The sequence below is a fragment of the Molothrus ater genome, chromosome 25, assembly GCF_012460135.2.
Source record: "Molothrus ater isolate BHLD 08-10-18 breed brown headed cowbird chromosome 25, BPBGC_Mater_1.1, whole genome shotgun sequence".
In the NCBI taxonomy this organism is placed as follows: Eukaryota; Metazoa; Chordata; class Aves; order Passeriformes; family Icteridae; genus Molothrus; species Molothrus ater.
The window spans coordinates 468,896-481,299 of NC_050502.2; the positions used below are offsets into that span (position 1 = coordinate 468,896).

The following is a 12,404-nucleotide window of genomic DNA, read 5'->3' on the forward strand; positions in this document are numbered from 1 at the left end:
GCACAGCCGGAGCAGAGACCATTGGCCCAGAGTGGAGACAGCTGGTCCTGAGCCGGGACCCCAACCTCAGAGTCCAGACCCCAGATCCGGAGGAGAGAACTTTTATCTGGAGCAGGAACCCCAAAACAGAGCAGACATCCCGGAGCAGAGACCCCAGAACATCCCTTCGCCCAGCCCCTACGCTCTGCAGCCATGACCGGCAAAACTGCACCGGCAGCCAAAAAACCGGCACCGGCCGCGGCCAAGAAAAAGGCAGCGCCAGCCCCCAAGGAAGGAGCAGCCCCGAAGGAAGAAGCGGCCCCAAAGGAAGAAGCAGCCCTGAAGGAAGAAGCGGCCCCAAAGGAAGAAGCAGCCCCAGCCCCAGCAGCAGCTACCGAAGAGCCCCCAGCCCCCGAGCATCCCCCGGAGCAGCCCCCAGCTCCCACAGATGAATCTGCTCCCATCCCCACGGAAGCTGGAGCAGAAGCAACTCCAGCGCCTGCAGAAGGTTCCACAGCTGCCCCAGCTGAACCCCCAGCCCCTGAACCTGAAGTGGAGAAACCAAAGGAAGGTGAGTGGGGAACACTGGAATGGGGAGGGGACATAAGCAAGGCTGGGAGGGGGCATGTGCTGGGGGGAGGGGGGGATGAAGTCATCAAGGATATTTTTGCAGTGGGAGAGGGCTGGGGATTAGGTGGACTGAAGACAGACCTGGAGGTTGAGTGATTGCCCTCCAAGAGCCCCGGTAGTCGAGCCCGGCCATCACCACTGTGGGTTTGTTACAGAGCCACCCAGCTGCCCCTTGTCCTTGGCTGTGGAAGAAGTGAGTGAAAACTCATTCACGCTGACCTGGAAAGCCCCGGAGCAGATGGGCCGGGCAGGCCTGGATGGATATGTGGTGGAGATCTGCAAAGATGGAAGTAGGTTTGGTCTTTCCTGCCTCATGGGCATGGAGAGGTGGTGCATGGTTGTGGGATGGGATGAAGTTGGGTAGATCCCAGCAGAGTATTTCCCCCAGCAACAATTCCCTTTCTTTGCCCAAATGGATCCATTTTGAATGGTTATTGTTTTTCCATGAAGGAACAGGGAATCCCATTGCCTTCAGACAGTAGCAGTGACTTTAGCAGGGGCTTGGAGCAGGTTTAGAGTTACTGCTGTGTCCAGTTCTAGGAGGGAGAAGAGACCAGCACACCCTCTGGGGATGGTCTCTGATGAACTCCAGAGCCGCAGAGACCCGGGGCTGGGATGGCATTTCAAGAAAACAGGAGGAAAAAGTTCAACCCTCCCATGTTTGCCCAAAATGAAGCATGGAAGGAATGGGGATAAAATGGGAGGATGAGGAAGGGAAGGGTCCTGGGCATGTATCAGCAGACTTGATAATGTCTGGAAGGAGGGTGGCTGTGATGGATGGAGGTGGGCTGGGAGGTGGCAGCAGTTGTCCAGCAAGTGTCCATGGTTCTCCAGTTGTACTGATGGGAGGTGGAACAAGGTGAGTGGATAAGATTTGTGTTTTGGGCACTCTCTTGAAGCCCTGCTGGGCTTTCAGCTAAGATTGAAGGGTCTGTGTGGATGGGGGGATCTGCAAGGGGAGGCTGGGCTGGAGTGGTTTGGGAGACCCAGGTGGCCCATGCACCTCAGGGAACTTGATCCTCAGCTGTTTAGCTTGTGGCACACATGATGGACACATTCTTGGCTGTGGGAGGCTCCCACTGTTGGGCTGCAGGTGGAGAGGTTACCACAACTGGGTGGGATGCGTGAGGAGGTCTTTGCATGGGACAAGGAAAGATGCAGCCATTCCTGGAGGGATCTGTCTGATAGCCACGCAAAGGGCCCAATCTGAGTGCTCTCCTGGCTTGCTTTGGGTCTGCTTCAGGACAGGAGAACTCCAGTCCCTCTGTCAGCACCCAGGAGCCACGGGCCTGCTGTATTTGGGTGGGTACAAGACTCTGATTGGCTAAAATATGGTGAGATTTGAGTGAGAGCTGATTTGGGCAATGCCAGTGGTGAAGGGAAAGAGGATCTGATGGGATTTGGCTGCTCCAGTGGCATTGACAAGAAAACTTTCCTGTTCTGAAGGTGCACATGGGGGACCCTGGCATTTGTGGGTCACTCTCATTGCCCACTTGGGACACTCACTCCCTGGGATACTGGGGCAGTCTATTTTCTAAGTGAGAAACATCTTGAGAGGTTTGGCACATGGCAAAGCCAGGTTAGCTGGGGCTGGACTCTGGGTTGAGTTTGAGACGTCCCTTACAAGTGGGAAGAACACTTGGAGAGGTCCATCTGGCCAGGGGCAGGTCCTGAGCAGACCTTGATCGGTGTGGAGGGGTTTGTGGAGGTCATGGTGAGTCCCAGTGTTGTCCTGGGGCAGTGAGAGGAGCAGAGTGGCTGGCAGGGAGCTCCAAGGATCTTTCGTTTCAGAAATGCACCTGGTCAGCAGGGACGTGTTCGCTGGCCCGATGCCTTTTCTTGCTTGCAAATGTCCTCGTGCTCCAGTGCTGAGCTCCTGCCAGCACTTCATACCCCACACTCCTTGGCAGGGGTGGCCAACCTCCTTGCCAAAGCTCCTTTTTCTGCTGGTGCCCCAAATCCTTCCCCATTTCCAAGGAAAGGATTCTTTGCCTCTGGGTCTCACCTTCTGGGCCTTGATCCTGCTGCTCAGGGTGTGTCTGTCTATCCATGGCACATCCAAAGTGCTGTGCTGGGTCTGTTGCAGGTTCGGACTGGAAAGCTGTGAACCAGGAGCCTTTTCTTTCCACCCGCTGCACAGTCCCAGACCTCAGCTCTGGGGACAAGATCCATGTGCGGGTGGTGGCCGTCAGTGCCAGCGGGACCAGCGCCCCGGCCACGCTGGAGCAGCCCGTGCTCATCAGGGAGATCCTCCGTGAGTACTGCTCCTGAGGGCACAATTTCTGTGCCAAAGCTCTGTCCATCCCTGGAGGCAGCATGAGCAGCCTCTCATGGGTCCCCATCCAGTCTTTGACAGATGTTATTCTCAGTGACTGTTTGCTGACCTCTCCAATCTTGCTGATGTAGAAATTTTGGGGTGAAGGACTCAAAAGGCAGAGCCACATTTTCCCATTTAATGGCAAGAGCTTAGAATCCACCTCCCCTGAGCATGTCTCCTCCCTTGGCAGTGTCACATCCCAAATATGCCACGGCACACATTGGACAGCTTTGTTTATTTAGCTCAGGGAAGTCAAGAGCTGGTTGTCTGGAGCATGGGAACTTTAATCATGCTGAACTCGCTAATGAATGAGTTGTTCCCATGCTTAGCAAGACTCACATTCCTCTCGGGGTGCTGCCAATGTGCAGAGGCTGATGCGGGAGGGCAGGGCCTGTTTGCACCCAGCAAACAGCAAATACAGAATCATTTTCCCTCTAGGAGGAATTATTAATGCTCAAGGTTTCCTGTTATTTAGCACATCAGATTTTTCAGCTGCTTAAAAATAGAAATACTAAGAAAAATTATTCCTGGAACCACCAGCTTTTCATAAGAAAAGGCTTGGAGAAGACTATCAGCCCATGGAAAGGGTCCTGCAGGGTCCATCTTCTCAGTGTGCTTGGAGGAGGTGAATTTGGCTTTGGGGTGGTGGCTGCACCTGCTCACCTCTGATCTCAAAACCATCCCACCAGACCTCATAGGACTGGGAAAACTGAGGTGTGAGAGACTGGTATGAGATGGTCAATGTACAGCTCATGCTTTCCACACCCTGTACCTGCTGCCTGAGCTTTGTTCCAGGCACATGTACAGGTGTAAAACCCAAAAAGCTGAGAGACCCCCACACAACCTGATCTACTGGGCCCTTCCCTTCCCTTCCCTTCCCTTCCCTTCCCTTCCCTTCCCTTCCCTTCCCTTCCCTTCCCTTCCCTTCCCTTCCCTTCCCTTCCCTTCCCTTCCCTTCCCTTCCCTTCCCTTCCCTTCCCTTCCCTTCCCTTCCCTTCCCTTCCCTTCCCTTCCCTTCCCTTCCCTTCCCTTCCCTTCCCTTCCCTTCCCTTCCCTTCCCTTCCCTTCCCTTCCCTTCCCTTCCCTTCCCTTCCCTTCCCTTCCCTTCCCTTCCCTTCCCTTCCCTTCCCTTCCCTTCCCTTCCCTTCCCTTCCCTCTGTTGCCTCCTGGCCCTCACATTTTCTCTCAGCCTGCATTTTGTGCATCTCAACAGTTCATTTATAGCACCCCAGGGGAGTTTAAATAGCAGCAATGGGACAGCACGGAGCTTAACAACAGGTGGGATGAGTGGGCTTGGGAGGTGGAGAGAGACAAGGAGAAACCAGATGAAGGATCAGTATGGGAGTCACATTTTCCTGGGAACAAGGGCAGGAAAAAAAGCCTTCCCACCATGGCACTTTGTCACTGTGGCCACTGACCTTGGCCAGCCCAGTCCCTCTGAGAGAAGCACTGGGGATCTGGGGAAAACATCCATGAATTAACATTCCTGCCCGAGGTCAGGTTTCCCTCCCTTGCTGAGACTGATGAGCCCAAGTGGCAGCAGGGGGATGGATCCCTGCAGAAATGGCAGCACGAGCAGAGCAGGGACGGTCTCAGCTGTCAGGGAGGGCCTGTCCCTGCTCCCCAGCCCTCACAGCTGTTTGGCTCAGGCCTGGTTTATTCTGCCTGGGCCCCCTCCCCAGGGTGCAGCTCGTGCACATTTAACCCGGGCAGAGACTCCCAGCTCCTTCTGAGGGGCTCCAGAGGGATCCCTGGCTATCACTGAGCCAGCAGAGTTGTTCGGCTCCTGTTCTGCCCTGGGAAGGGGACACGCTCCATGAGCATTCTCCAGTGGGCATTTTGCTTGTCTTTGTTGTGTTTCCTTGGAGATGTTTGCCTTTCACAACTCTGGTATGACCAGGCACCTCCTTGGTGTTTCAGAGGCCTGGACTGCACAGGGAAGGTGGAGGTTGAGCCTTGTCCTTGCTGAAAGTTGGGCTGTATGCCTCTGGAAAGTCAAGGGGGAGAAATATTTCCAACTGGGAGATGCTGTTCCCTGCCTTGTTACAATATAAGTTGTGTTGTGGCTCTTCTGGTTGAGGCCAGGCTGTGTCATGGCCAGGAAGTACTGAAGAGGGGTGAATGGTCCATCAGAATGCTGCCCTTGGGTTAGTGACCGGGATCTCAGGGACAGCTGTCACTCTGGGATACGGGCAGTGGGACAGGCGAGCACAGCCCTGCAGGGGAGCAGAGCTGTCCAGGAGAGGAGAGGGAGAAGGTGGCCATGTTGGGGTGGATTTTCTTGGTGACCAAGCAGGGGTATGTGTGGAGAGGGCCAGCCAGCTGAGGAATGGGAGCTCCTGGTCTCACAATGTGAACTCTGTCCCCAGAGCTCCCGAAGATCCGCATGCCTCGGCACCTGCGGGAGACTTACATCAGGCGTGTGGGGGATGCTGTGAACATCATGATCCCCTTTCAGGTACCTGGGCAATTTGGGCTTTAATCTATTGGGCATTTCACTCCAGATTAGCTCCTGCAGGTTATCTTATGGGTCCAACTGTGCTCTGGCTTGGCGTGGTCATTGTGTCTTATGGGCCAAGGGTGAGTGATGGGCTGGGAATCTCTCTCCTCTTCCTGCCCAGATTCCATTTTCCCCCTGCTACATCTTTGTTGATGATGCTACAGTGGGACAGCCCCAAACACATTTGGACATGGACTGGCTGTTGCTGCTGTCTCAGCCAATAAGTCCAGTTCAGCTCGTGCTCCTGGCCAGGATATGGCCACATGCCTTGGGACCCCATAGCACAGCACTGAGGTCCCTGGAGGGGACCAGCTGCCTTTGGAGGAGGGCAGGCCCAGGGCTGTGTGATGGTGGAGCAATGCTGACAGTGGTGGGCTAGGCTGGAGGTCGTCTCCTCAGCTATCTCTCTCATCATGTCTGGGACATCACCAGATGTAGTGGCAGCTGGCTCTGAAACGTGTTGGGCAAGCAGAGGGAGTGAGAGGCCCCTGAACTGAGGGGCTTGTCCATGCCATGCCTCACAGACTCTGTGCTGGCCATGCTTCAGATATGAATTTTCCCTGCATGCTGAGTTCAAGCCCTGGTGCTAAGCTGGAGCCTGGGCTCAGCACAGCTGAGCAAGTACAGCTGGGCTTGCCCCATGAGGACCTTGGGGAGCCAGCATGTTCCCACCTCATCCCTGGATCCTGATGGCTTCCCATTAGTGAGTCTGGCAGGAATCAGTTTCTTTCCTGCTGGATGGGAGAGGTGGCCCTTGGGCTGCTGCTGTCTGGACAGGGGGAGTGGCTCTGCCACCTATACTTCCCAGCAGGACCCATGCCCGAGTGGCTGCTGACCTGCCTGTGTCTGCAGGGAAAGCCACAGCCTGAGGTGAGCTGGAGCAAGGGAGGGCAGCCCCTGGACAGCAACCACATCAACATCCGCACCACGGCCCGGGACACCATCTTCTACATCCGCCAGGCCCAGCGCGCCGACTCGGGCAAGTACGAGCTCACCGTGCACATCAACGGCGCCGAGGACAAGGCTACCCTGGACATCCAGGTGGTTGGTAAGCTGAGGATGGCACCCTGCAGGATCACTCTGGAGCTCTTTTCTCCTCCTTAGTTGGGTAGGTCTTGTTCTGGCTGGGATGTGATGTGACAAGGCAAGCAACAAGGCAAAGGACTCCGGAGTCCCTGTTCCAGTGGGATCCTCAACAGGATCATGCATGTGAACTTCTCTGGGTGGGAATGCAGAGTTTCTGCCAGCCTTGCCCCTCAGCTTCTCATCCCTTGTGTGCTGCACCAGGGTGAGAAGAGATTAAAAGCAAGGTCAAGGGATGGCCAAGGTACAGAATGTGGGGGGAGCAAACTGGGATGTCACCCTGAGGGTGTTTGTGTTTGCAGAGCCACCCGGCCCTCCCCAGAACCTGAAGCTGGTGGATGTGTGGGGCTTTAATGTGGCCCTGGAGTGGACCCCCCCTGCGGACAATGGGAATGCTGAGATCAAGGGCTACAGGGTGCAGAAGTCAGACAAGAAGAGTGGGGTGAGACTGGGCACTCCTGCTGCTGGTGATGCCCTGATGGGAGAGGGACCGCTGCACTCCCTGCCCCACCCCACACCTTCTCCATCCTTATCACAGCCTGTCTGCTCTCTTTTTTCCTCCTTTTTTTCCTTCCAGAAATGGTTCACGGTGCTGGAGCGCTGCACCCGCACCAGCTGCACCATCTCCGACCTCATCATTGGCAACACCTACTCCTTCCGAGTGTTCTCCGAGAACATCTGTGGGCTCAGCGAGAGCGCTGCTGTGGCCTCTGGAGTGGCCCACATCGAGAAGACAAGTGGGGACATGTCCCTGGCTGAGGGGCTGGGGAGGGTGCTGTCCAAGAGTGGTCCTGACCAATGGGCCACTGGGGTTTCCTTGGAGTTGTGTTGATGCTGCTGGGCTGGTCCCCAGGACAAGACCAGCAGGGGTGAGGCTGAGCACCCCCAAGGTCCAGAGGTCCCCAGCCCCCTCTCTGCACCTCATTTCTCCTCTGGGGAAAGCTTGTGCCATGCTCAGCCCCCTGGAAGAACCAAGACATGGACATCCCTGGGATGAGATGGAAGCAGGAGCTGGGAAGAGTCAGACCAGCCCTGGCCTTTTGTCCACAGCTCAGGGTCAAACTTCCAACCAGCCCTGCTCTCCTTCCATCTATTTCTATCCTGCTCCCTGGTAGCACACAGTGGCCTAGGGTCTCTGCCATCTGCAGAGCTTCCCTCCAACTCTTATTTCTGTGGATGAGATTTGGGGATAGAGTGGGAGATTCAGAGTGTGCCCGGCCTGAGTCTCACCTGCTGCACACAGGATGTGTCACAGTGGGGTTGGCATCCCCCCTGTTCCTTGCAGGGCCTGGGCACTTCTATGTCATGATTGGATGAGGAAACAGGGCTGCTCTGAGCTGAGGGCCAGGTCCTTGGGTCAGGCCAGGTGACATCTTGCTTCCTACAAGAGGGAACAGAAGTGGGTTTGGGTACCTTGTGCTGAATTCCTGTGTTGGTCAGCCTGGGAGCCTGAGGTCTTAGCTAGAATTAATTATTTCCTTAGAAACCACTTACCAGCCAGAGAAGATCCCCCAGCGGGACATGATGGAGCCTCCAAAGTTCACGCAGCCCCTGACAGACCGAACGACCACACGGGGCTACAGCACCCACCTCTTCTGCTCCGTGCGGGGCTTCCCCCAGGTCAGTGCCTCCTCCAGGGACACCATAACCTTTCCTGGGGACACCTGGGGGGGTTGGCAAGGTGGCTGGAGGTGGGAGACCATCTGGGATATGGTTGGTGCTGTTGGATTAGGGTTGGGTGATGTTAAGGAGCTGAAACTGCCCTCTGAGTCAAACTGGGGCACGTTTGGGGTGTTTCTGCATGGAGATGGGAGACTGGTCTTAAATCAAGCCATGTCCTGTTTCCTCTGTGCTGGGGGAGGAAGGGTGGAGCAGTGGTTAGGGCTCACAAGTGGGAGATTTGGATCTTCAAAATACTTCTGACTGTGAATCCCACCATGGCCACAAGCTTCAGGCAGGGCCAAGGCAAAAGCAGAGACAGGTGGCTGTATTTTGGGGACAATTAGATTTCTCATTTCTCTCCCTGCTTTAAACTTTCAGCCCAAAATCATCTGGTTGAAAAATCAGATGGAGATCCGGGAAGATCCCAAATACATAGCACTGATTGATCAGGGTGTGTGCTCCCTGGAAATCCGCAAGCCTGGCCCTTTTGATGGGGGCGTCTACACCTGCAAGGCTGTGAACCCCCTGGGGGAAGCCTCAGTAGACTGCAAACTGGATGTGAAAGGTGAGAGTGGGTTGGAGAAGGAGGAGCAGGAACCCTTGCCTGCCTTTTCCAGGTCTCACTTTCCCAGTGCTGCGGTTTGTCCCTGTTTTGGGTTGATCCTGGTTGTGAGGGAGTCTAAGGACACTGGGCAGCCCTGTGGAGCTACACCTTTGGTTGCTTGGGTTTATGGTCTTGAAGCATCTTGAAATCACCTTTCCTTATTCATGGGGAAAATATGGGGAGGAAATCAGAAATGGCAGAGCCAGAAGAGCTGCTGGAGGCCAAGCCCAGCACTGGCTGCCCCTGCTCTTGTCCCAGGAGTGGCGGGGGGGGGGGGGTGTGGGGTGTCTGTGAATCTCCTCCCCTGCATCTGGGCTGCTCTGATTTATGTCTTGGCATCCTGCCCACATTTCCCACTCACATTTCCTTGCCTCAGCAGAGCATCCAGAGCAGACCTGCCCCGTGTTGCTCCCCACAGCTCCTGCTTGGCCCACAGGAGGATCACTGCCCACACACCCTCTGTGTGTTCCTGTGCTGGCTGGGTGTCCTTGAACACTTATATTTCCTCTCCTGTGGCTTCCAAGCACACTCTTGCCCCCAGACACACTCTGCCCCACTTCCCACACAGGCAGAGCTCCAATCTGGCAACCCCAGCACCCCAGTCCCTGTGGAAGCTCCAGAGCTGTTGGTGTGGCACAGGGTCAGTGCTCAGCTCTGTGGGAGCTGCTCTGGACCCTCCGCGAGCACTGACCCAGCTGGCCCCGGTCCTGTGGCCCCACAGGCACATCCTCAGTGCAGCTGAGCAGGGGCTCTCAACAGAGCAATGATCTGGGTGGGAAGGGACCTAAAGCTCACCCAGTCCCACTCCCTGCCATGGGCAGGGCACCTTCCACTAGCCCAGATTGCTCCAAGCCCTGTCCAACCTGGCCTGAACATTTCCAGGGATCCAGGGGCAGCCACAGCTTCTCTGGGTAACTTGGGCAAGGGCCTCACCACCCTGACAGGGAGCAATTCCTTCCCCACTCTCCCATCCATCCCTGCCCTCTGGCAGTGGGAAGCCATTCCCCCTTGTCCTGTCCCTCCAGGCTTTTGTCCCAAGTCCCTCTCCAGTGCTCCTGGAGCCCCTTTAGGCACTGGAAGGGGCTCTGAGGTCTCCCCAGAGCCTTCCCTTCTCCAGGTGAACACCCCCAGCTTCCCAGCCTGGCTCCAGAGTAGAGGGGCTCCAGGGCCTCAGAGCAGCTCTGTGGTCTCCTCTGGGCTGGCTCCAGCAGCTCCAGCTCCTTCCTGTGCTGGAAGCCCAGGGCTGGGGCAGCTCTGCAGGTGGGGCTTCATCTGAGTGGGGCACAGGGGCAGAATCCCCTCCTGCCCTGCTGCCCCCCTGGGGGATCAGCCCATCTGGCCAAGGAGGATGAGCTGGGCACTGTGCTGGGGACACAAACACCTGGGAGTCACCCAGGCTGGGACCTCGGGAACACTGGCCAGGAGCAGGCAGGGATGGTGGAGTGTGGGATTGCTTGTAGTAGGTGTGTGCAGGGATGGGGTGTGCAGGGTTGAGATGTGCTGGTGCACATTGGGGTGAGCACACAGCACTTCTGGGAGTCAAAAGAAGAGTAAGACCAGGGGAGTTCAAGGGGTTTTTGTCTCCTGTGCTCTCCTACAGTGCCAAAGTGAGGACGGATTGGAGGACAAGACAAAGAGCAAGGTAGGTCTGGGTTGGGGCACCAGGATGGAGGGAAGGTGGATCCCTTCAGGGAGCTGGAGTGGGCTGAGTGTCCTGGATTAGCCCTGATGATGGAGTCCCAGCTCAGGTCTTCCTTGTCTCATGGATGGAGATGCATGGGTGGGGTGATGAACCTGAGGGAAACCTGTCCCTTAGTGAGGTGGAGGGAAGGGCTGTAAATGTGGCTGGGTTTGTCTTGCATTAGAGCTGTGGCAGGGACGTGTTTCCCACCCATCCCTGACCAGGGCTCTCTTGGTGCCCTTGCAGGACTCGGATCTCGTTCCTTTTCCCAGGTGGATCCTGCAGGTGCCAGGCATGGTGGGGCCGGTGCTGTGCCCCTGGCCATGGTCTCTGCTGCCTGCTGCACTGCCCCTCCCTGGCAGTGCTTTGGGGGCTGCACCTCAGCCTGCCATGGCACAGCCCTCTCTGAACCTGTCATTAGCTGTGACAATAAAACAAACCCAGCTGAGGGGATTTGGTCCTAATAAAAGCCACCAAACGCCTCTGTCCTGCTTATTGTGGGGTTGGCTTGGGTGGGGAGATGTGGAGAGCTGCCAGGGAGTTGGAGAGCTGCTGTTAGAGTCATATAGGATCCCACCCAGCCAAGGATAGAGGAGATGGGTTTTGAGCTTGGAAAGGAAGGACCAGCACATAGAGAGATTACTGAACCAGAAGGAGCCCAACAAAGAGAAAGAGAATGCAGAAAGATTTCCTTCTGGAGCAGGGGAATGATTCTGGCTGGGGAAAAAGAAATGCCACATCAATGTTACAGCATCTTAATGCTTCTTTATTGAAGCACAGTTTTTTTTATCCACACCAGTGAGGCAATGATCCAGCCAGGAGCTTTCACCTCCCCAAGTTACAGGACATGTTGATGTTTTACCCAGAGGAGGGGACTCATCCCTGTGAGCTGGTGGCTCATGCGCAGGGTGAGTCATCACTTGAGCTCTGGGCCAGCTCGGGGCAGACACTGAGGGTCACCAAAGCCCAGATGGACCCATGGAACACAAGGTTACCTGGGGCCAGTGGCGTGGGGTGATCTCTCCACTAGCACTGCCTCCCCCCTCAGTCCGGGGCATGAGGGTAGGAGCTCTCCCAGCTGTGTGGCAGCTCTGTCATGGGGCCACACTCACGTCCTGCCTTTGTCCTGGCTGGCCCTGGAATTGTCAGTGTAGATGCAAATCCAGCCTGGCAGCCACAGATCGGAGCCCATCCCACCCTTGGTGCCATGGAGAACAAAGCTGGGCAGTGCCTGTGGTTAATCAAACCCCTCTCTGCACCATCTCTCCTGCAGCCCCTCTGCTTTGTCCCCATCTGTTCCCAGGCACCTACAGCCCAAAATGAAGTCCAGGAGTGTTACTAGTCCTATGAGGCTCAGTAATGCCAGGTGCAGCACCGTTCACACCAGGGTTGTTTGTTTCCACCATCAGAGGGCATTGTTGGATTAATTTTATCCCACTGCTGGTCAGGATGGATTTTCGAGGTGGCTGGTACTGGTGGTAATGCCACAGAGCAGAGGTTGCAGTCCCAGCTGGCAAGGGCAGAGCTTGTTTTCCCCAGCATGCTCATACCCAGCCTAGACACTGCTGGGGGTGTCCTGTCCCCTTGGTGTCCCTGGTACCTGGGCACGTGGCCTTGACCAGTGGGATTCTTTCAGGGACAGGGTCTGGAAGCAGGCTGTGAGCTGATCTCCAGGACTCTGTCATGCTGCATGCCGTGCCCTTTCCAGGCCCTTATTTCAGTCCTACAGAGCACAGACTGGGTTTGTAACCTGTTTGTAATCCCACAGGGGATGGAGGTGGGTGACAACATCCACTTTTAGTGAGGGCTCCCCCTCAGGGACAGGTCTGGAGAGCACAGAGTGGAAAAATACACTTTATGCTATTTTTAATGAAGCAATCATTCACATGCCCTTTAATTTATGAGCATCCCAGTTGCCAGGTTCCTGGTTACTTTAGCAAGGATCAGG

At 55.9% G+C, this 12,404-nt stretch overlaps 1 protein-coding gene across 1 annotated transcript; it reads left to right on the forward strand.

Moving 5' to 3' along the window:
* On the forward strand, nucleotides 1-10,929 carry MYBPH (myosin binding protein H). The gene is made up of 11 exons (XM_036398429.2): nucleotides 1-550; nucleotides 765-899; nucleotides 2,696-2,863; nucleotides 5,296-5,384; nucleotides 6,279-6,474; nucleotides 6,812-6,951; nucleotides 7,087-7,246; nucleotides 7,993-8,129; nucleotides 8,550-8,736; nucleotides 10,376-10,417; nucleotides 10,703-10,929. Exons 1-10 carry the CDS (start codon nucleotides 193-195, stop codon nucleotides 10,384-10,386), a joined length of 1,581 nt encoding a protein of 526 aa, XP_036254322.1. The 5' UTR covers nucleotides 1-192; the 3' UTR covers nucleotides 10,387-10,417; nucleotides 10,703-10,929.
* Nucleotides 10,930-12,404: the final 1,475 nt, after the last annotated feature.

Bases quoted from the DNA above. Each gene is read 5' to 3' on its own strand.
- MYBPH (XM_036398429.2), top strand. From the start codon at position 193: ATGACCGGCAAAACTGCACCGGCAGCCAAAAAACCGGCACCGGCCGCG. The intron at 6,475-6,811 runs GTAAGCTGAGGA...TTGTGTTTGCAG, and splicing joins CCTGGACATCCAGGTGGTTG to AGCCACCCGGCCCTCCCCAG. The intron at 8,130-8,549 runs GTCAGTGCCTCC...TTAAACTTTCAG, and splicing joins CCGTGCGGGGCTTCCCCCAG to CCCAAAATCATCTGGTTGAA.